Source organism: Salvelinus alpinus, chromosome 2 (genome assembly GCF_045679555.1).
Source record: "Salvelinus alpinus chromosome 2, SLU_Salpinus.1, whole genome shotgun sequence".
In the NCBI taxonomy this organism is placed as follows: domain Eukaryota; kingdom Metazoa; phylum Chordata; class Actinopteri; order Salmoniformes; family Salmonidae; genus Salvelinus; species Salvelinus alpinus.
In genome coordinates, this window is record NC_092087.1 from 95,479,565 (window position 1) to 95,504,439 (window position 24,875).

General features: G+C 41.2%; 1 protein-coding gene across 2 annotated transcripts in view; it reads right to left on the reverse strand.

The window, feature by feature from the left end:
- Positions 1-2,501: 2,501 nt before the first annotated feature.
- The window catches only part of LOC139568308 (uncharacterized), a 45,280-nt gene continuing 22,906 nt past the window's right edge, over positions 2,502-24,875 (reverse strand). For both annotated transcript variants that reach the window (XM_071390060.1, XM_071390058.1), the window contains exons 7-17: positions 23,062-23,111; positions 19,039-19,835; positions 17,273-17,366; positions 16,888-17,120; positions 16,729-16,787; positions 16,407-16,621; positions 10,685-10,935; positions 10,265-10,390; positions 9,984-10,125; positions 6,817-6,843; positions 2,502-6,435 (exon numbers count right to left, since the gene is read on the reverse strand). In XM_071390060.1, the coding sequence (XP_071246161.1) occupies positions 6,158-6,435; positions 6,817-6,843; positions 9,984-10,125; positions 10,265-10,390; positions 10,685-10,935; positions 16,407-16,621; positions 16,729-16,787; positions 16,888-17,120; positions 17,273-17,366; positions 19,039-19,835; positions 23,062-23,111 (2,272 nt within the window). In that variant the 3' untranslated portion in view covers positions 2,502-6,157. The remainder of the gene's footprint in view (positions 6,436-6,816; positions 6,844-9,983; positions 10,126-10,264; positions 10,391-10,684; positions 10,936-16,406; positions 16,622-16,728; positions 16,788-16,887; positions 17,121-17,272; positions 17,367-19,038; positions 19,836-23,061; positions 23,112-24,875) is intronic.

Consider the following 24,875-nt stretch of genomic DNA (forward strand, 5'->3'; position numbering starts at 1 on the left):
AATTCCATCCCTTTCAATCACCTCCCGCACCTTGAAAGGACCAACAATTGTGTGTTTCCTTAATTTTTTTGAAGAGAATGTGAGTAAAACAATACTTAAAGCTTGAGAATAATGCAATAAGGTCAAAAGATGGAATTCAGTCTAACTTGCTACTTGGTCCTTGCTACTCTCCATAATGGTTTGATTAAATGTTTAGCCGTCATGCTAGTATTACCTTTCCCATTGTGTGTTTGATTGAATTCCAGCCAGATAGAAGTGGGTTTGTAGGGTTGTAGTGTTCCAGCTCACCTCTTTTCTCACAACATTACTGGGAAGCAACAACACATTCAGGATGGACCTCTGTTCAGGGACAAACGGTTGGTAGAATAACAACACAAGCCCCTGGATAGGGGAGATGGGAGCATCTTCTTCAGGGACATTTCCATAAGCAGAGAATCCAGTGACGTTTATAATGATGTGTGTTTCTGTTAGAATAAGGCTGTAACGTAACAAAATGTGGAAAATTCAAGGGGTCTGAATACTTTCAGAATGCTCTGTATGTGTATTGTTATTATTGGCTGTACTTGTAGCCTAAAACAATTATACATCCACACAAGTGTGGCACTAAAATGTATTGATATCAACGTAGGCTAGGGACTAGCCTAAACAGACAAGAGGGGAAACCAGTAAAGTAGGCTAGGGACTAGCCTAAACAGACAAGAGGGGAAACCAGTAAAGTAGGCTAGGGACTAGCCTAAACAGACAAGAGGGGAAACCAGTAAAGTAGGCTAGGGACTAGCCTAAACAGACAAGAGGGGAAACCAGTAAAGTAGGCTAGGGACTAGCCTAAACAGACAAGAGGGGAAACCAGTAACGTAGGCTAGGGACTAGCCTAAACAGACAAGAGGGGAAACCAGTAAAGTAGGCTAGGGACTAGCCTAAACAGACAAGAGGGGAAACCAGTAAAGTAGGCTAGGGACTAGCCTAAACAGACAAGAGGGGAAACCAGTAAAGTAGGCTAGGGACTAGCCTAAACAGACAAGAGGGGAAACCAGTAAAGTAGGCTAGGGACTAGCCTAAACAGACAAGAGGGGAAACCAGTAAAGTAGGCTAGGGACTAGCCTAAACAGACAAGAGGGGAAACCAGTAAAGTAGGCTAGGGACTAGCCTAAACAGACAAGAGGGGAAACCAGTAAAGTAGGCTAGGGACTAGCCTAAACAGACAAGAGGGGAAACCAGTATCTTTGATACAACTTCATAACTGTGAGAACGCAAGTGCCATGTTTGGTGACTTGATGGAAAAATGTTATGCGATTTGTTAAGTCGCAAAAGCTTACTAAAGTTAACTACAATGAAGATTATAACCTTGCTATGAATTCATATGATATTACAGTGTTATGAATTCATAGCAGGATTAACATTTATCCAGACATTGTATCATGTTTCTTGGTCAAGTCAATCTCGAACTAACATGTTTATGTACGTGAAACGGACACTACTACTGTACTGTACAGATATAATATATTTATCCATGAAATAATAGCATACGCAGTCTTCCTTAAACTATATTTCTTACCATGGATGGGTCCGTTTACAGTTTACTTGTTTCCAACCGCCCAGCCCATCCTTCTTCTTCGTTGTGGTTTAACGGCGGTTGGCATCCAGTAAATGTTGCATCACAGGTAGGCTGGACACATGACATTTTTAACAACGTTTGTTTTTAATAAAAACTAGTTCATTGCATCCGCAATTTTTTCCAAGCCGGATGCCATTTCAATCATGAGAATCTCCTCTTTGTAATTATGTAAATCTGGGCAGCGAGCTTGTTTTCATTTTTTCACCCACTTTCTCATTACGCAGACATAAGCACAGTTGACACCATCGAGGTGTTTACTTTCTCATTACGCAGACATAAGCACAGTTGACACCATCGAGGTGTTTACTTTCTCATTACGCAGACATAAGCACAGTTGACACCATCGAGGTGTTTACTTTCTCATTACGCAGACATAAGCACAGTTGACACCATCGAGGTGTTTACTTTCTACACAAGTAATTTTTTTCCAGTTTCGTCCGAGGAACAGATTGTAGTGGTAAAATAAAAAGAGATTTTTTTGTTGTTGTGCCATTTAGGCGAAATGGAATTCTAAGCATCACTCCAGTCAAAACAGCTCTGCGAACGTTCGAGCAAGAGAACACAAGCTAAGGTTAAACATTCTTCTCCAAAGACTGAATATCGTTTCTAGATAAATACTTACTGTTGGAAATGCTTGTTTTCAATGCATCAGTAAGGTTTTGACAAAAACAGTCAGTTCAATAATGATGATGATGATGGTGGTGGAGTTGATGATGACTGCACTTTGGGACCTGTGACCACAATAATCTCATGATAACAGTTTTTCTTAATTCAATGAAATGAAGGATTTGATGAATGAATCGATTCGATAAATATGTTAATGCAGGGATAATGATGTGAAAATGTTAAACGCTTAAAAAATACCTTTATATACTTATGCAGTGTATCCTACTATAAATCAAATCAAAGGTTTATTCATCACGTGCACAGGATACAGCGGGGTGTAAATGGCACAGGGAAATTCATACTTGCCAGCTCCTACAGTTGAAGTCGGAAGTTTACATACACTTAGATTGGAGTCATTAAAACTCGTTTTACAACCACTCCACGTATTTGTTGTTAACAAACTATAGTTTTGGGAAGTCGGTTTGGACATCTACTTTGTGCATGACACAATACATTTTTCCAACAATTGTTTACAGACAGATTATTTCACTTATAACTCACTGTATCAGAGCTCCAGTGGGTCAGAAGTTTACATACACTCAATCAAATTCAATCAAATGTATTTATAAAGCCCTTCTTACATCAGCTGATGTCACAAAGTGCTGTACAGAAACCCAGCCTAAAACCCCAAACAGCAAGCAAAGCAGGTGTAGAAGCACAGTGGCTAGGAAAAACTCCATAGAAAGGCCAGAACCTAGGAAGAAACCTAGAGAGGAACCAGGCTATGAGGGGTGCACAGTCCTCTTCTGGCTGTGCCGTGTGGAGATTATTAACAGAACATGGCCAAGATGTTAAAATGATCATAGATGACCAGCAGGGTCAAATAATAATAATCAGAGTGGTTGTAGAGGGTGCAACAGGTCAGCACTTCAGCACACTAAGTTGACTGTGCCTTTAAACAGCTTGGAAAATTCCAGAAAATGATGTCATGGCTTTAGAAGCTTCTGATAGGCTAATTGACATCATTTGAGTCAATTGGAGGTGTACCTGTGGATGTATTTCAAGGCTTACCTTCAAACTCAGTACCTCTTTGCTTGACATCATGGGAAAATCAAAAGAAATCAGCCAAGACTTCAGAAAAAAACCTTCACAAGTCTGGTTCATCCTTGGGAGCAATTTACAAACGCCTGAAGGTACCACGTTCATCTGTACAAACAATAGTACGCAAGTATAAACACCATGGGACCACGCAGCTGTCATACCGCTCAGGAAGGAAACACGTTCTGTCTCCTATAGATGAACGTACTTTGATGCAAAAAGTGCAAATCAATCCCAGAACAACAGTAAAGGACCTTGTGAAGATGCTGGAGGAAACAGGTACAAAAGTATCTATATCCACAGTAAAATGAGTCCTATATCAACATAACCTGAAAGGCCGCTCAGCAAGGCAGAAGCCACTGCTCCAAAACCGCCATAAAAAAGCCAGACTACGGTTTGCAACTGAACATGGGGACAAAGATCATACTTTTTGGAGAAATGTCCTCTGGCCTGATGAAACAAAATTAGAACTGTTTGGCTATAATGACCATCGTTATGTTTGGAGGAAAAAGGGGGAGGCTTGCAAGGCGAAGAACACCATTCCAACCGTGAAGCACGAGGGTGGCAGCATCATGTTGTGGGGGTGCTTTGCTGCAGGAAGGACTGGTGCACTTCACAAAATAGATGGCATCATGAGGAAGTAAAATTATGTGGGTATATTGAAGCAACATCTCAAGACATCAGTCAGGAAGTTAAAGCTTGGTCGCAAATGGGTCTTCCAAATGGACAATGACTCAGTTAAACCAGCTCTGTCAGGAGGAATGGGCCAAAATTCATCCAACTTATTTTGGGAAGCTTGTGGAAGGCTACCCGAAATGTTTGACCCAAGTTAAACAATTTAAAGGCAATGCTACCAAATACTAATTGAGTGTATGTAAACTTCTGACCCACTGGGAATGTGATGAAAGAAATAAAAGCTGAAAAAAATCTCTCTACACTATTATTCTGACATTTCACATTCTTAAAATTAAGTGGAGATCCTAACTGACCTAAAACAGGGAATTGTTACTAGGATTAAATGTCAGGAATTGTGAAAAACTGAGTTGAAATGTATTTGGCTAGGGTGCATGTAAACTTCCGACTTCAACTGTATATACAATGATATAAAACATATGTCCCTTATTCAACCATTAAAAAGCAAAGTCCCTGAGCTTTCCCTGAGCAGTGACTTCACCTGAGACATGAAGCTAATTCAAGACAGTTAAAGGGATTCTCCGGTACTTTTGTATACTTTTCAGCCAGTAGTTCTGAAAGTAGGCCCCAGGGCCAAAAGTGGTCCCCAAAAATGTCATAATACCTCACATATGTGCAGAAATGTGCACCACGTCATTGCTCTCCCTCTCCCGCTCTGCTTTGTGTGAATCTTGCTAGTTGTCAGTCAAATGGTGAGGCTGAATCTCATTGTCTGGAACTCAAATTGCTCGGGGTTGGCCCACATGGGGGTGGAAATGTAGAGAAAATGGCACAGAACAGCTTCCAGAAAACTTTCAAAGTAGCATTTCACACATTGACACATCTTAAGGATCTTTTTTTCAATTTTGGCCTAAAATGACAAACCCAAATCTAACTGCCTGGTGCTCAGGACCTGAAGCAAGGATATGCATATTCTTGATACCATTTGAAAGGAAACACTTTGAAGTTCGTGGAAATGTTGAATTAATGTAGGAGAATATAACACATTAGATCTGGTAAAAGATAATACAAAGAAAAAAACATGCGTATTTTTGTACCATCATCTTTGAAATGCAAGAGAAAAGCCATAATCTATTATTCCAGCCCAGGCGCAATTTAGATTTTGGTCACTAGATAGCAGCAGTGTATGTGTAAAGTTTTAGATTGATCCCATAAACAATTGAATTTCTGTTAAAAATGTTGTATCAAGATTGCCAAAATGTGCCTATTTGGTTTATTACTACATTTGCAAGCTCATAACTCTCCTCAAACACTCTCCTCAAACAATAGCATGGTATTATTTCACTGTAATAGCTACTGTAAATTGGACTGTGCAGTTAGATTAACAAGAATTAAAGTTTTCTGCCAATATCAGATATGTCTATATCTGTCACGATCGTCGTCACGTGAAAGAGAGGAGGACCAAGTCGCAGCGTGATAACAATACATTCTTCCTTTTTATTAGAAGACGAAAACAAAACGAACACTATACACACTAATCAAAACAACAAACAGACGAAAGTGAAGCTATGCAAACAATAAGTGCAGACACTGGCAACTTACACATAGACAATCACCCACAAGCTACCTAATGACTATGGCTGCCTAAATATGGCTCCCAATCAGAGACAACGATAGACAGCTGTCTCTAATTGAGAACCAATCCAGGCAACCGTAGACATACATACACCTAGACTAAACACTGCCCCATAAACATACAAAAATCCCTAGACAATACAAAACACATACATCCCCCATGTCACACCCTGACCTAACTAAAATAATAAAGAAAACAAAGATAACTAAGGCTAGGGCGTGACAATATCCTGGGAAATGTACTTGTTACTTACAACCTCATGCTAATCACATTAACAAATACGTGGAGTGGTTGTAAAACGAGTTTTAATGACTACAATCTAAGTGTATGTAAACTTCCGACTTCAACTGTAGGAGCTGGCAAGTAAGCATTTCCCTGTGCCATTTACACCCGCTGTATCCTGTTCACGTGATGAATAAACATTTGATTTGATTTATAGTAGGATACACTGCATAAGTATATAAAGGTATTTTATAAGCGTTTAACATTTTCACATCATTATCCCTACATTAACATATTTATCGAATCGATTCATTCATCAAATCCTTAATTTCATTGAATTAAGGCATTCAGACCTGTTTTGTCAACTTCCCCTTTAACTCCTCAGCCAGGTTGTTCCGGCCCATCTTCCTCAGGATCTCCAGTGTGATCTTCACAGCTCCCTCATCACAGTAGCTCTGTACCATCCTATCCACTGTGACCAGCTTATCAGCATCCTCCAGCTGGCCCTCTGAGATGGAAGGAAATTCATCCACACCCTTAATCAGGTACCACTGAAATCTCTTCAGGTCGCCTCGGCCCAGCTCTTCCAGAATGTCAAGCAGCAGAAAATGAAAATTTTTTGTCCCTGAATACAGAAATAATAATATGAAACATAACTAAACAGTCCTGACAGATCAGAATTCTGCTTTTTGTTGATGTATGTAAACAACAAGTTCCCTGTTGTGTGTAATGATGCCATCTTGCTGAGTCTACCTTTAATAATTGTAATTGAATTAGGAAAGAAGTGGAAGGCGATTAACCACAGGAGTCGAGGTGCAACCGAACAACTATTTCATAATTGAAAAGGAAAAAGGTGCAACACTCACTCAGCATTAAGTACCTGTTTTCTTTCTATCTTTAGGATTCTAAAAAGCTACATTACTGTGTTTACTGTAAAAATATGATATTAGGGAACTCTCCTCTAACATAATTAAATCTCTTGGGGAAGACAGGAAATAATATTTACCTGCTGTAGCGCCACCTGGTGGTGTAACTGTGGGTAAAAAGAGACCTTGATTACACATGCTCCTCAACAAATTGTAATTTGACAGACCATGAATATCATTAAAAAGTGGGTATATACGCAGTGCATTCGGAAGGTATTCAGATCCCTTGACTTTAAAAAAAAGTATGTTACAGACTTGTTCTAGTTTTTTACCTCATCTATCTACGAACAATACCCCATAATGACAAAGCAAAAATTGGTTTTTAGAAATGTTTGCAAATGGTACCATTTTTAGTGCTATACATCTGTACTGTAATTTCCTCTATTTCCTTTGTTAATATGAACTCTTTTGACCAAAATTGTTTTTGTTTTAAAGATGAGTACTGAATTGCATGACCTAATTTAAAACGTGTCCCATACAATAAGGGGATCTGTTGTACCTATTATGTCGGAAAAAGTCAGTTATGAAATCCTTTGTCTTAGTTAAAAACAGGTTGTCATCCAGTAGGCTTTGACTACATTTCCAATATTCTTGTCCACGTGGACATTCTGTAAGAGTAATGCGGATGACAATTATTTTATGGTCCGACTGCATTCTGCTCCCAATCAAATTTGTTTTTACTTTTGGTGCCAGCGCAAAGGATACAAGGAAGTAATCAAGACGACTAGCTTGATTAAGCCTCCTCCATGTATATCTCACTAGCTCTGGATATTAAGCCTCCTCCATGTATATCTCACTAGGTCTGGATATTAAACCTCCTCCATGTATATCTCACTAGGTCTGGATATTAAACCTCCTCCATGTATATCTCACTAGGTCTGGATATTAAGCCTCCTCCATGTATATCTCACTAGGTCTGGATATTAAACCTCCTCCATGTATATCTCACTAGGTCTGGATATTAAACCTCCTCCATGTATATCTAACTAGGTCAGGATATTAAGCCTCCTCCATGTATATCTAACTAGGTCTGGATATTAAGCCTCCTCCATGTATATCTAACTAGGTCAGGATATTAAGCCTCCTCCGTGTATATCTCACTAGGTCAGGATATTAAGCCTCCTCCATGTATATCTAACTAGGTCTGTATTTAAGCCTCCATATATCCACTAGTTCTAATGTGTCCATGATAGTTGTGATCTCCTTAAGTGCATGAGGGTGATAGTTTGTAGTGTGATCTCCTTAAGTGCATGAGGGTGATAGTTTGTAGTGTGATCTCCTTAAGTGCATGAGGGTGATAGTTTGTAGTGTGATCTCCTTAAGTGCACGAGGGTGATAGTTTGTAGTGTGATTTCCTTTACGGTGCATTGAAGTACTTAAAACTGTGTTATAATCTCCCACCATAATAATAGGATCGATCGTATGTTGCTTGTGAGCTTGATAGATTGTTATAAATATTTTTCAAAGAAGTGTGGATCATCCTTATTTGGACCATATAGATTAATGAGTAATTAAACATATATATATTGTTCATTCAATAGTATTTTTAAAAGCATCCACCTTCCTTGCAGATCTGTTTGGACAGTTATCCTTTTTAGATAAAACTATACAAAATATATTCACGTCACCAAATAATTGATTAAAACACACTGTTTTGCAATGAAGGTCTACAGTAGTCTCAGCAGCACTCTTTTAGGGTAGCACCCTGGTGTAGCAGGAGGACAGCTAGCTTCTGTCCTCCTCTGGGTACATTGACTTCAAGACAAAACCTAGGAGTCTCATGGTTCTCGCCCCGTTCCATAGACTTACACAGTAATTCTGACGACTTCCGGAGGACGTCCTCCAACCTATCAGAGCTCTTGCAGCATGAACTTACATGTTGTTCATCCAATCAAAGGATCAGAGAATGCATCTAGTACTGCAGTGCATAAAGTTTGGTGAGTAGTTGACTCAGAGAAAGAAAGGAAATAGTTTAACTTAACTCAAACAGAGAGGAATGCTATTTATGTTAGCTAGCTAGCTAAGGCTATCCAACACTTTAACTCTTGCAAGGGCCCACCGATGTAATTGCTAAACTGCTTCCTGTACACTGCATTGCATGATTGAACACATGGATTGGATTGTGGGTTTACCAACGCTTTAGTTATAGTAGCTAATATGTTGACTATGATGTTAGCTAATATGGTGACAATGATGTAGGCTGTGTGTAGCGATTATGGTATGAAGGTTTGGCTTTAGTTGGAGAGTTATTTTTTTTTTTTTGCTGTTTTTCAGCTGATGTTGTTTACTGAAGTCCACAAGTGAAGGGAAAATGTGAAAGGAGGAGAGCGCATAGATGCAATGATGCTGTTTGTATGGCTGCTATGAAAGTGAACTGTGTGGCCGGTGATCATTCTGCTGTTTCTGTTGCAAAACGTTTCGCTCTCCCTCATCTTAAACGGAACCGACCGCCAGCGGTTTGCACCTTCAGATCAGAGTTGTTGGACAGATTTAGTGTTTTGGGAAGCGTCATATGTTCCCAGAACCTAAAGAAATGTTTTATGAATTTTTAAAGAACGTAAAAAATATGTTCCGGGAACGTTCTTGCAAAATCAGGCAAATGTTTTTAACTGGACAGTTTTTGTGTTTTGGTAACATATCTCGTCATGTCCACACAATGCTCCCACAACCTAATGAAATATTGTGGGAATACAGACAGAAGGGGAAACCCAGACATGTCACAGGGGATATGAAGCTGAAGCATCCGTTTAGAATGTTCTCACCACCAAATATGGTCGTGAGAGAAGAAGTCCAGTTGTAGGTAGTGGGAGAAGGTGGATCAAGGTGAAACTGGCCTGATATTCTGCACATTTTCTCATTGATTAAATATCTGATCTCAATAAATGTTTCTGTCCCCAAAAAGAAAATCTGTTACAAACACAGTGCATTACGTTTTATATATTTGACTAATTGACAAAGTAAAATAAATGTTTTTGAAGGAGTTCAAGGTTGAATTGAGTTTGTGCACAAACACACACTTAACAGAGATGGTGGTCCCTGACGGAAATGTGCAAATACATGCTACAATGCACCAAAAGGATCTCGCTAGCTCGTGCTCGGCTCTGCCCACCTCCTTACTTGTTCTTCCCACTATGCTTAACTTGCTCCCCCTGTAAACAACACAGATGAACTATCTTGGGTTAGTTATGTGGTCCACATGGTCCATCCAAGTTCATTTGATTGAATTTGAGTTTAGAATTTATGTTACCTGGAAGCCAGATAAGTCCGTTCCATACAAGTTTATCAGCTTTATTTTCTTCCAGAAGAAGATTCACTTCTTCAACAACAGGTTTAATAAACAACTGAAAGGTGGGGACGTAGTTTTCATAGGAATCCACAAATTTTGCTGGCTGTAACAAAAAAAAGGGACATTTCACAAACTGATTTCTGAAATAGAGACATTGCGAGTCAGTGAAATGATAAGTGAGAATGAAAGTATGCATTACATAGTAATAACAAATGTATTATTCAAACATATCTCAGATTTACATTTGGTTGTATTGGATGTGCATCTGCAGGGTTAGTGGAGAGGGTGTATTCTTGCTTTGGGGTAAGTGTACACAGAGAAGTTGTTAGAATTTCTCTTATTCCATCCCTTTCAATCAACTCCCGCACCTTAAAAGGACCAAAAATATACAGTTAAATTGTGCGTCAATAGGAATAAAAATGCACTTGATTATTTAAATGATTGCAGGGAATGTAAGTTAAAACAATATCTGAAACTCAAGAATAAAAAATGGAACAAACTACTAAATAAGTGAAAATATGTATTTCAGTCAAACATGTTGCTGCAACTCTCCTCATTTTTCTTGCCGTTATGCTAAAACACCATTACATTCCCCATTGTGTATTTGATTGAATTCCAGCCAGATAGAAGTGGGTTTGTAGGGTTGTAGGGTTCCAGCTCACCTCTTTTCTCACAACATTACTGGGAAGCAACAACACATTCAGGATGGACCTCTTGCCAAGTGGTTGGTAGAATAACAACACATGTGCAAGTATGGGGGAGATGGGAGCATCCTCATCTGTGACATCACCATAAGCAGAGAATCCAGTGATGCTTATTATGACATGTGTGTCTGTTATCTCATGAGGAGGGAGAAACTCAATGATGTCATCATCAGTCACATGGGCTACAGACAGGAAGTCACATCCACCACCTGAAGAAAGATAACATTTGGAGCTTTCTCTGATATAGGTTACTACTACGATAACAATGACAAACAAGGTATTGGAACAAATGATCAAAATAATCTTGTTTAGGGAAGTCTAAAGCATGAAACACACAGAGAATCTTACTGCCGATATCACAGTGGGAGGCCGTTCCTTCTCTCGCTAGAACAAAACCAGCAGCTTCAGCGTGCCGACCCGGTAGAAGCTTTAGAGTTAATTTGCAATTCTACACAATTTGCAATGGGGCGTAGAGAAAATGTTGTAGTTTTAAAGCAAGTTTGCTGCAATTCTACACATTTGTCCATGGGGTGGAGAGAAATGTTTGCAGTTTGAGTGAGAGTGACTAACAAAATCAATGGGGGCGCCACGGTCAGTAATTCGATCAAGTTTAGATAGCTGGCTAGACTAACTTACAAATCAAAAAGATTTTAGCTTACATGCGCTAATTGAGTGACTGTCAGTGTCAGGGCCTTCCCCGGCTCCCCCTACGGCAAATAAGATCACGCCTCCATTCTGCTCCTCCCTTCCTATAGGCAGAAACTTAAACACGTAGTAAGGATTGTTCAACGTTGGTCTGACCAATCGGAATCTATGCTTCAAGAGTGTTTTAGGTTTTGGTTTTTCCATTTAGGTTTTGAGGTTGGACTTTTAGCACGTTAGCACATAGGGCGCACCGATTGGTGTCACCTTGTTAGTCAGTATGTGTTACACCTGTGCTGGTTGCCATCTCGTTAGTGTGAAGGGGTTTCCCCTGTGTTGGCCCAGGTGCTATTTAAGAATGGCTGGCCCAGTGCTCTAGTTGTGTTGAGATATGTGGAGGGTTAACACATTTAGTTGGTGATGCCTATTCTGATTTCTAGACAAACAATCTTTTATCTGCTCTTTCCTGTTTTCATTTTAATCCACTTTTTGGTTTGCTTCGTGTCTTTAAGTTTGATGTGGGTTTTTCTTTTGTTCGCCTCTTCTTGGGCAAATTTAGTGGGTGCTCATGGTGGGTGTCTTTTAGGTTCCAGTTGCTGTTGTCAGTCAACTTTCAGTGGACACCCCCATGAGTGTCTTTCAGAACCCCTCCTAGAACCCCAGCTGTTTTGTTTTGGTTGTTGTCAGTGACTCTTTGTTAGTTCCCCCTTCTGTTTGAGCGACATTATTTGGGTTTTCTTGCTGGGGAATGTAACAGGGATATGAATAACATTGACATATACACTGCTTGGTGACTGAGTTTATCAAGAAGTGCATAGAATATGTTGTTCCCACTGTGGCGATCAGAATTTGGACAGATGGCAGAACTGTGGATAGATAGCAGCATAACTCAGAGCATGTGCAGACCAGCTGGCTGGAGTGTTGACGGACATATTCAAATCCCTCCCTATCCCAGTCTGTTGTCACATGCGCCGAATACAACAGGTGTAAACCTTACAGTACATAGCCCATCTGTATACAGCCCATCCAACTACCTCATCCCCATACTGTATTTATTTATTCATCTTGCTCCTTTGCACCCCAGTATCTCTACTTGCACATTCATCTTCTGCACATCTACCATTCCAGTGTTTAACTGCTATATTGTAATTACTTCACCACCAGGCCCTGTTTATTGCCTTTACCTCCCTTATCTTACCTCATTTGCACACACTCTACATAGACTTTTTCTTTTTTTCTTTTTTCTACTGTATTATTGACTGTATGTTTGTTTACTCCATGTGCAACTCTGTGTTGTTGTATGTGTCGAACTTCTGTGCTTGATCTTGGCCAGGTCGCAGTTGTAAATGAGAACTTGTTCTCAACTAGTCTACCTGGTTAAATAAAGGTGAAATTAAAAGCGCAAAACACAGCATTTAACCAAGGCAAGGTGCCTGGGAACGTGGACGAGTACAAACAGTCCAGCTACGCCCTCCGTAAGGCAATGAAACAGGCAAAATGTCAGTAGACCAGCTGACATTTATTCCTGATTATTATTTGACCATGCTTGTCATTTATGAACATTTTGAACATCTTGGCCATGTTCTGTTATAATCTCCACCCGGCACAGCCAGAAGAGGACTGGCCACCCCTCATAGCCTGGTTCCTCTCTAGGTTTCTTCCTAGGTTTTGGCCTTTCTAGGGAGTTTTTCCTAGCCACCGTGCTTCTACACCTGCATTGCTTGCTGTTTGGGGTTTTAGGCTGGGTTTCTGTACAGCACTTCGAGATATTAGCTGATGTACGAAGGGCTATATAAAATAAACTTGATTTGATTTGATGGACGTATTAAAATCCCTCCCTATCACAGTCTGTTGTCAAATCAAATTGTATTTATCACATGCGCCAAATAGGTGTAGGAAACAGGTGTAGGACCTTACAGTGAAATGCTTACTTACAAGCCCTTAACCTACAATGCAGTTTAAAACTTATTTAGGATTGGGGGCACTATTTTCACGTCCGGATGAAAATGTGCCCAATGTAAACTGCCTGCTACTCAGGCCCAGAAGCTAGGATATGCATATAATTGGTAGATTTGGATAGGAAACACTAAACACTCTAAAGTTTCTAAAACTGTTTGAATAATGTCTGTGAGTATAACAGAACTGATTTGGCTGGCAAAACCCTGAGCACAATCCATCCAGGGATTTTTTTCTCGCTCCACTTTCATTTTATCCTCTATTGAACACGGTATAGTCCATCTTAAATTTGATCAATTATTTACATTTAAAAATCCTAATGTTTTATTAGGAAAGTTGTTTGGATCAAGATTACAGGTAACTTATAAGATATTTTGCAGTCATGTTGCGCTAGTTGGAACCAGTGTTTTTTTTAATCAAACGCGACAAATAAATGGACATTTTGGAGATATAACGATGGAAATAATCGAACTAAAGGACCATGTGTAATGTTTATGGGACATATTGGAGTGCCAACAGAAGGATTTCTTCAAAGGTAAGGCATGAATTAAATCATTATTTCTGACTTTTGTGTCACGCCTATGGGTTGAATTCTGATTTTCATGTGTTGGTATGCTGGGTGCTGTCCTCAGATTATCGCATGGTTTTCTTTCGCCATAAAGCCTTTTTGAAATCTGACACGGTGGCTGGATTAAGAAACATAAGTGTTAAGTCAAAAAAAGATAAGTCAAAATTGTAAAAATAAATAAATAATTAAAGAGCAGCAGTAAAATAACAATAGCGAGGCTAAATACAGGGGGTACCGGTACAGAGTCAATGTGGAGGTTATATACAGAGGGTACCGGTACAAAGTCAATGTGGAGGCTATATACAGGGGGTACCAGTACAGAGTCAATGTGGAGGTTATATACAGGGGGTACTGGTACAGAGTCAATGTGGAGGCTATATACAGGGGGTACCAGTACAGAGTCAATGTGGAGGCTATATACAGGGGGTACCGGTACAGAGTCAATGTGGAGGCTATATACAGGGGGTACCGGTACAGAGTCAATGTGGAGGCTATATACAGGGGGTACTGGTACAGAGTCAATGTGGAGGCTATATACAGGGGGTACCGGTACAGAGTCAAGGTGCGGGGGCACCGGTTAGTCAAGGTAATTGAGGTAATATGTACATGTAGGTAGAGGTAAAGTGACTATGCATAGATAAACAGAGAGTAGCAGCAGCATAAGATTCAAGATGTCCACCATTGTTCCTGTACCCAAGAAAGCAAAGGTAACGGAACTAAATGCCCCATAGCGCGATAGAAGTTCTTTGAGAGGCTAGTTAAGGATCATACCACCTCCACCTTACCCGACACCCTAGACCACATGTGTCAAAGTCATTCCACAGAGGGCCAAGTGTCTGCAGGTATTTGCTCCTCCCTTGTACTTGATTGATGAATAAAGGTCACTAATTAGTAAGGAACTCTCCCTCACCTGGTTGTCTAGGTCTTAATTGAAAGGAAAAAAACCTGCAGACACTCTGTGGAATGAGTTTGACACCCTTGACCCACTACAAATTGCATAACACCCCAACAGATTCACAGTTGACGCAATCGCCATCAAAATACACACTGTCCTATCCCATCTGGACAAGAGGAATACCTTTATAAGAGTGCTGTTCACCTTAGCCTTCAACACCATAACTAAGCTTGTGGCCCTGGGAGGTGAGGGTCCAGGCGGAGTGGTGCCAGGAAAATAACCTCTCCCTCAACATCAACAAAATTAAGGAGCTGATCGTGGACTTCAGGAGACAGCAAAGGGAGCACGCCCACATCGACTGGGCCGCAGTGGAGAGGGTGAAAAGCTTTAAGTTCCACAATGATAACATTACTGACAACGTATGCACATCACAGACAAGGCACACTGCCTGCCCTCCAGGACATCTACAGCACCCGGTGTCAAAGGAAGGCCAAGAAGATCATCAAGGACCTCAGCCACGGCCTGTTCACTCCGCTATCGTCCAGAAGGCGAGGTCAGTACAGGTGCATCAAAGCTGGGACCGAGAGACTGAAAAACAGCTTCTATCTTCAGGCCATCCACAGTAAAACAAGTCCTATATCTACATAACCTGAAAGGTCGCTCAGCAAGGAAGAAGCCACTGTTCCAAAACTGCCATAAAAAAGCCAGACTACAGTTTGCAACTGCACATGTGGACAAAGATCGTACTTTTTGTCCTCTGGTCTGATGAAACAAAAATAGAACTGTTTGGCCATAATGCCCATCGCTATGTTTGGAGGAAAAAGGGGGAGGCTTGCAAGCCGAAGAACACCATCCCAACCGTGAAGCACGAGGGTGGCAGCATCATGTTGTGGGGGTGCTTTGCTGCAGGAGGGACAGCTGCAGGAAGGACTGGTGCACTTCCCAAAATAGATGGCATCATCAGGAGGAAAATTATGTGGATATATTGAAGCAACATCTTAAGACATCAGTCAGGAAGTGAAAGTTTGGTTACAAATGGGTCCTCCAAATGGACAATGACCCCAAGCATACTTCCAAAGTTGTGGCAAAATGGCTTAAGGACAACAAAGTCAAGGTATTGGAGTGGCCATCACAAAGCCCTGACCTCAATCCTGCTGAAATAAATCATTCTCTCTACTATTATTTCACATTCTTAAAATAAAGTGGTGATCCTAACTGACAGTGAATTTTTTCTAGGATTAATGTCAGGAATTGTGAAACTGAGTTTAAATGTTTTTGGCTAAGGTGTATGTAAACTTCCGACTTCAACTACAGTATATATATATATATAAAAAGGGGGGAATTGATCCGTGGTCCTACAAAAGGCAGAGGCTAATCTAGACCATAAACTAAGCAACACACACCAACATGCATTGCCAAACAATGCTACTGCCACCTGGTTTGGAGTATTTTAACGCCGAGTGGCTAACAACTTCAAGGTCTTTGCTATGTGAACACAAAAGATATTGACTGTTCGTAGGTGCTAAGTGCTGTTGGCAGGCCAACGTTTGACAATTCTACCTGTGTGTCTGAGCTACAACATCTTTCATTAATGAACATTGCTTGAAATGAATACTCACAAGAATGAATCTGACAGTGTGGGAGGTGTAGTTGACAGACAGACTTCTGAGGGCAGTCGATGTTGAACAGGGGTCCTGCAGGTCTCTTGCCACTCTGGGATAGAAGCCTCCTGTCCCAGTGTACTGTCCTATAGAGCACCTCTCCCTCTCCCTCCATCCTAAACACCAGGCCTGTTATATTGCACTGGAACAGACCTGCACTGGGGCACTGGAACCTAGAGGAAACAATGGTGAAGAATGACATTTGAATAACATTTCCTGTATTTGATTTTTTTAAATGAAGCATTGTCCTTAGAAACTATTATTGAGGAAAAAACATTACCGGTATGCTCCCTTGCCCTCATGACTATAGATTTCAGGTTCAAAGTGATTGGGAACCGTCTACAATGCATAGACAATAAAATGTGTTATAGTTTGAACAGTAGTTGCATTTAAACATATAAACAGGTCTTTCTTGCTTCCTTTACAGCAAAGGTCTTACCATGGGAGGGTCAGTAGTACACAGGCCTTGGTTGACTCTTCTAATCTCTGTAAAGTTTAAATTCTCCATGGCATCAGGTAAGCTGTCAGACAGAAGTCCTCGGACACTGTCCTCGCTCTCCTCTTCCTTTGTCCCCTCACTAGAAAAAGGCCAACTGTGAGAACGTGGCAAGGGAATGGATGATCCTTTCTGTTTTGGCAAGGTTGGATCACTGTATTCCAGGAGAGGAGAATCTGCACAGAGAAAGTGTAAGTATGTCATTGTCAGTGTGACCCTCATTCTGAATCTTCTTCAGGCAGTGGAGGAGCATATCATAACATTAAAAGTTATAAAGCTGGTGATACTTCAGGAGACAAAATCACAACCCTTTGGACTGACTACATACACGCTTCTCTGTTGTATTTTACTTCATCATCATCTTTTCCTTCTTCTCTGCATATTTCTGCCATTTTCAGGATCTCATCTGGACAGCGGGTGGCCTGAACATAGACACAGAACTCGGAGTCTGAACACCATTTTCATGAATACATTCAAACAAAGTTAAACATTAATTCAATGAAGCAAAAATGTTTTATCTTGTAAATAAAAGTTAATACATGTTGTGTATCATATTTAATCAAGATTCTATACAGAAATGTATTATATACAGTACACGGCAGTGGGGGCTGCTGAGGGGAGGACGGCTCATAATAATGGCCAAAAGGGAGCAAATGGAATGGCAACAAACACCTGGAAAACATGTGTTTGATGTATTTGATACCATTCCACTAATTCCACTCCAGCCATTACCACAAGCCTGTCCTCCCCAATAAAGGTGCCACCAACCTCCTGTGCTACATGGTAATCATTAAAGTGTCCTCATGGTGGTTCTGGAAGTATTATTATGATAATTATTATGAATAACATTATTTCTCCACACAATTTAGACGTGCAGAAATCATAAATATATTTGATTAACTGAATAGTCTCCATCCCCAAATTCTCCAGGATTTGACAGTTGGCTCCTCCCTTCTCACTTTCCTCATTACTATTCAGTAACCTGACATAGCAGAGGTAAAATTAATGCCTGAAACTAGATAACCCACATTCTGGTCTTGACACGAATAAAAGTCTCTCCCTTGTCACAGGCTCTCTCTTCCATTTCCTCTGAAAACCAGACCTCTGGTTGTTGACGACCCCGCAGAGGCAAACTATTCAGTGACTGACAGCGGCATGCAAATTAGCTGAGAACAATGCCAATGGTGTTCTTCAGTGGTAGTCTTGTATTGGTGTCTAGTTTACACGCAAAGGGCAAATAGAGAGCCATTTTACAACTTTCCACGAACCAATCCTGGTCTCTGATTAAAAGATCATAAGACAAAAGATGTTACAACTGAATTTGAATGTATTCAAACAGAGTAAAAGATGTATTTCATTCATCAAGTGGAAATGCTCTCCCTCTAATGAAAAGGAATAGCTGCCCAGCTCATTTATGACTCTCATGATAAAGGGATATAATATACTTCACATTTTATCTTTAATTATCTAGGCAAGTCAGTTAAGAACAAATTCTTATTTACAATGACGGCCTAGGAACAGTGGGTTAACTGCCTTGTTCAGGGGCAGAACGACAGATGTTTACCTTGTCAGATCGGGGATTCGAGCTAGCAACCTTTCGGTTACTGGCCCAACGCTCTAACCACTAGGCTGGCGCCCCTGTACATACTTGGTACAGTCATCTATTATAAGCCCGCCTTTGCTCATATCTCATTGGATGATAGACCAATACGTCAGGGTGGAACATCAAATCAGTCAAAGCCTGAAGTCACAGTTTGTTTTACTTCATTGCTTAATATAGTTTGTTTAACATTGACAGCATCATCGACTGCCGACTGACTGATCTTCAAATCACTGATCTACAAAAAATAGATAAATAACTAGTTTCATCTACAAACTATTATTGTTTTATAGATCAGTCAGTGAGTCACAATTTACCAACAATACAAAACAGATTTAATGCGCTCGAACACAGCCTTTATCAACTCTGAATTAATTAATTAACGATTATTTGGCAACATCTCCCTCTGAAAATCAATAGCTTCTTCAATTTAAATTCATAACAGAAAATACAGTGAGGAGAATATCTATAATAATATGTTAAATGTTGTCTACCTCAGATGATACAGGATTGCTGGCAAACCCGAGGGACACAGAGGTGTGAGGATGCTGAAGCCCAAACGTGGGATAGAGGGGCTCTGTGAATATGGTCTGGAATGTGTACAGGTGGGTCATCCTGCCAGAGTAGACCTTGTAGAACGACAGAGTGCTGGTCGGCCAGTCCAGAAACACTCCTACTCTGGTGCGTGGAGGGGAGGAGGACAGGTCTCCCTGGGGTTGAGGAGGGTTGATGAGGTGTGGAGGGGAGGAGGACAGGTCTCCCTGGGGTTGAGGAGGGTTGATGAGGTGTGGAGGGGAGGAGGACAGGTCTCCCTGGGGTTGAGGAGGGTTGATGAGGTGTGGAGTGGAGGAGGACAGGTCTCCCTGGGGTTGAGGAGGGTTGATGAGGTGTGGAGTGGAGGAGGACAGGTCTCCCTGGGGTTGAGGAGGGTTGGTAAGGTGTGGTGCAGGTATAGTAGTATATTCATTATTGTGGAGAGCAATGTAATCATTCCCACGGCAGGCCAGACGCCAGGACTCGTTATTGTATCCAAAGTCACAGAAAGAACCATCTCCTTTTCTGCTGTTGCCTTTATATGTCACTCCTATGTCAGCCAGCCCGGTCCACTCGACCTCCCAGTAACAGCGCCCAGTCAGACCCTCTCTACACAGCACCTGGGGAACCAAATCAAATCTCTCTGGGTGATCAGGATACGGCTGCTCCTCTTCAACCCACTCCACCCTTCTGTCCCCCTCAGACAGAGAGAGGTTTCTGTGTGCTGTGTTTGGGTCCAGTGTGAGATCACAGGCATCTGCAGACAGGAGGAGAGGTTTAGGAGAGAGTTGGCTGGATTAGACCAGTGTTTGTGCTGAAAACAAATTATATCTAATGTCTCAATACTACAATATGTTTAGTAAACTTTCTCTAAATTCTTTCACACATTGTGTTTTAAGGAGTATTTTCAGATGTTATTGAATGGACAGTGAAAGCCCTAGTCAAAATATCCTTTAGGAATAGTGACTTTTCCTATAGAATCCTATTGGATTCTCACAATACTATATGATTTTGGACACCTTTATCAGAATCCTATTGGAATCCTATTGGACTACTTTTTTCTTATTGGGAATCAAAAAGAATCCTATTGCCCCTTTAAGAATGACTGATGACATCACAGCTACCACAGGCTTGCAGTGTTAATTAACTACCAAGTTCAGCTCGCCGCCTGTGGCTGTGCAGAGAATCTCTGGTTTTCTAACATTATCTTTGTAACAGTTTTTTAGGTATTTAAATCAGGATCCCCATTAGCCGCTGTAAAAGCACCAGCTACTCTTCCTGAGATCCAAATGAAACATGACATAATACATAGTACAGGACATTATTAGTCAAGGACTGAACTACACACATTTAAAACGTCAAGCATAGCCTACATATCAGTACATACACACAATATCTAGGTCTAATACTTAGTACAGTGCAAATTACAATTCAAGATATATAAAATGGCTGTGTCTCTTCACAGTCCCCTTTGTGCAGAAAGGTGTTCTTTTGTTAAAAGGGTGGCAAAGAGTTCCATGTAGTCATGGCTCCATTTAATACTGTGTGTTTCCCAGCCTCTGTTCTGGACCTGGAACTGTGAAGAGACCTCTGGTTGCATGTCTTGTGTGATACCGATGAGTGTCTGATCTGTGTGCCAACTGCTTGAACAGACAGTCTGGTACCTTCAACACGTCAACACCTCTCACAACGACCCATAGTGATGCAGTCAATCCATCCTCCTCTATGAGCCAGGAGAGACTGACATGCAAGTTACTGACACGTTCTCTCCGTGTGCATCAAAGTGTGATACGTGCTGCTTTGTTCTGGACCAACTGGAATTGACCTATGTCCTTCCCTGTAGGACATGACCACACAGCTGGGCAGCAGTCCAGGTGCGACTAAACACATGACCACACAGCTGGGCAGTAGTCCAGATGCGACTAAACTAGGGCCTGTAGCACATGACCACACAGCTGGGCAGTAGTCCAGATGCGAATAAACTAGGGCCTGTAGGACATGACCACACAGCTGGGCAGCAGTCCAGGTGCGACTAAACTAGGGCCTGTAGCACATGACCACACAGCTGGGCAGCAGTCCAGGTGCGACTAAACTAGGGCCTGTAGCACATGACCACACAGCTGGGCAGCAGTCCAGATGCGACTAAACTAGGGCCTGTAGGACATGACCACACAGCTGGGCAGCAGTCCAGGTGCGACTAAACTAGGGCCTGTAGCACATGACCACACAGCTGGGCAGCAGTCCAGGTGCGACTAAACTAGGGCCGGTAGGACATGTCTGGTCGACTGAGAAGTCAAGGCAGAGCAACGCCCTATCATGGACAGACCAATTCCCATTTTAGCAACCATTGAGTCTATGTTTTGACCATGACAGCTTGTCATCTAGGGTTACACCCAGCGGTTTAGTCTCCTCAACAGCCACATTATTCAATAATGAATCCAAACGAGGTTTAGCATTGAGCGAGTGATTTGTCCCAAAAATGATGCTTTTAGTTTGAGATAATTTAGCACCAGTCTATTGCTAGTTACCCATTATAAAACTGACTAGAAATCTATGTTAAGTGTCTCAGTTATTTATTTTATTATTGCAGCCGAAGTGTATAGTGTTGAGTCAGCAGCGTACACAGACACACAGACAGCCAGCTACATTGTGGATTGTTGAATTTTGTTTCAATTGGGTCGCCAACGCAGAAAGTTAAACACAACACTATTTTGTTAATCATTCATGTCGATTTCAATTTGGAATCATTAGAGCGGGGGAAAACGTGTATGCGCTGTTAAAACGAACATTATTCAAAGGCTACAGTGAATCTGAGAATAATTTGTATATCACTGATTAGAAGAGAATTTGCTGAAGACAGTCCTCTAAATCCTATAATGTCCAATGGAAGTTTTCAGAGGCTGCCGAAACGGGGCAGGAAACAAATCAGTTGCTTTGTTATTTAACTTCAACGAATCACAACCCTCCATAGAATATCAACAGTGACAAGGGTTGGCTGTTATTTTAGGGATAATTTGACTCGCAAGCCCATGTATTTGTTGTGAGGCCAGTGACTTTTATACAGATAGCGCCCCAATTTTTCCCTGTCATTTGAGTTTCATAGTAGAAGTCCTAAAACCGCTGGCGAGTATGACAAAACCAATGATATTGATCTTTTTGAAGCAATCGATTTTGTCAATGTGATTACTATAAACATTTATACTAATCTGAAGTAAAAAGGTTGTGTAATTACCCTCAATTTGAAGTGGTCAAATCATGAGGTTGTGTAATGTAGTATCACATACTGTCCGCGTACAGGAAATGAACAGAAATAATCTTAAACGTTCTAATATGTAGCTTTATTGGACAATCTCACAGCTAAATATGGCACAGAAATCTGCACATGTATGTTAAACGGCAATCAAGACCAGGAAACTGAGGAACAGTCTTTCTCCAATGTCTCTGGAGCACAAACTCCATCTCTTTGCCTACTCACACCAATAATAATTCCCTGAGGTTCTCAACCTGTTCAACACACCACCACAATATGGGAGTAATACAATCCGATCATATTTTGGAACCAGTCCTTTGGACTCCTATGGGATTCTATCCTATAGGATTTGATCTTATAGTATCCTATATGATTCCTATACAAGAATCCTATCAGATTTTGGAACAAGTCCTATAGGATAGGTTCCAAAATCTGGTAGAATAATCTATTGGATTCTAGTAAGATATCTGTATTGAAATCCTATAGGATTTTTGGACCGGGAAGAGAATGACAGTTGGGAAAGATAGAGAGAGGTTGTGTCAAAGAGCAGTAGGCCAGAATCAAACCTATGCTGCTGACATGGTGTTCAAACAAATCTGAAAATAGCCTCTTAAAAATAAAGATTAAAAAACAATGTGTGATTATAAATGTTAAGAAAATCGTATAATAAAAGAGAATATAATAGAATAATTATATTTCATAAAGTTCTATTCCAGTTCTTTATCACACTTACATTTCTTTATCAGCTGTGGTTTCAACCAAATTTCTTCATTATGTTCCACACTGTGGGAGTGACAGAGGAACAGACAGAGTGAATGACACACAGCCTGTATGAAGTGTAGTCTAGTCCAGCCTGTATGAAGTGTAGTCTAGTCCAGCCTGTATGGAGTGTAGTCTAGTCCAGCCTGTATGAAGTGTAGTCTAGTCCAGCCTGTATGAAGTCTAGTCTAGTCCAGCCTGTATGGAGTCTAGTCTAGTCCAGCCTGTATGGAGTCTAGTCTAGTCCAGCCTGTATGAAGTGTAGTCTAGTCCAGCCTGTATGAGGTCTAGTCTAGTCCAGCCTGTATGAAGTGTAGTCTAGTCCAGCCTGTATGAAGTGTAGTCTAGTCCAGCCTGTATGAAGTGTAGTCTAGTCCAGCCTGTATGAAGTGTAGTCTAGTCCAGCCTGTATGAAGTGTAGTCTAGTCCAGCCTGTATGAAGTGTAGTCTAGTCCAGCCTGTATGAAGTGTAGTCTAGTCCAGACTGTATGAAGTGTAGTCTAGTCCAGACTGTATGAAGTGTAGTCTAGTCCAGCCTGTATGAAGTCTAGTCTAGTCCAGCCTGTATGAAGTCTAGTCTAGTCCAGCCTGTATGAAGTCTAGTCTAGTCCAGCCTGTATGAAGTCTAGTCTAGTCCAGCCTGTATGAAGTCTAGTCTAGTCCAGCCTGTATGAAGTCTAGTCTAGTCCAGCCTGTATGAAGTGTAGTCTAGTCCAGCCTGTATGGAGTGTAGTCTAGTCCAGCCTGTATGAAGTCTAGTCTAGTCCAGCCTGTATGAAGTCTAGTCTAGTCCAGCCTGTATGAAGTCTAGTCTAGTCCAGCCTGTATGAAGTCTAGTCTAGTCCAGCCTGTATGAAGTCTAGTCTAGTCCAGCCTGTATGAAGTCTAGTCTAGTCCAGCCTGTATGAAGTCTAGTCTAGTCCAGCCTGTATGAAGTGTAGTCTAGTCCAACCTGTATGGAGTGTAGTCTAGTCCAGCCTGTATGAAGTCTAGTCTAGTCCAGCCTGTATGAAGTCTAGTCTAGTCCAACCTGTATGGAGTGTAGTCTAGTCCAGCCTGTATGAAGTCTAGTCCAGCCTGTATGAAGTCTAGTCTAGTCCAGCCTGTATGAAGTCTAGTCTAGTCCAGCCTGTATGAAGTCTAGTCTAGTCCAGCCTGTATGAAGTGTAGTCCAGACTGTATGAAGTGTAGTCTAGTCCAGACTGTATGAAGTGTAGTCTAGTCCAGACTGTATGAAGTTTAGTCTAGTCCAGCCTGTATGAAGTCTAGTCTAGTCCAGCCTGTATGAAGTCTAGTCTAGTCCAGCCTGTATGAAGTCTAGTCTAGTCCAGCCTGTATGAAGTCTAGTCTAGTCCAGCCTGTATGAAGTCTAGTCTAGTCCAGCCTGTATGAAGTCTAGTCTAGTCCAGCCTGTATGAAGTCTAGTCTAGTCCAGCCTGTATGAAGTCTAGTCTAGTCCAGCCTGTATGAAGTCTAGTCTAGTCCAGCCTGTATGAAGTCTAGTCTAGTCCAGCCTGTATGAAGTCTAGTCTAGTCCAGCCTGTATGAAGTGTAGTCTAGTCCAGCCTGTATGAAGTGTAGTCTAGTCCAGCCTGTATGAAGTGTAGTCTAGTTCAGCCTGTATGAAGTGTAGTCCAGACTGTATGAAGTGTAGTCCAGACTGTATGAAGTCTAGTCTAGTCCAGCCTGTATGAAGTGTAGTCTAGTCCAGCCTGTATGAAGTGTAGTCCAGACTGTATGAAGTGTAGTCCAGCCTGTATGAAGTGTAGTCTAGTCCAGCCTGTATGA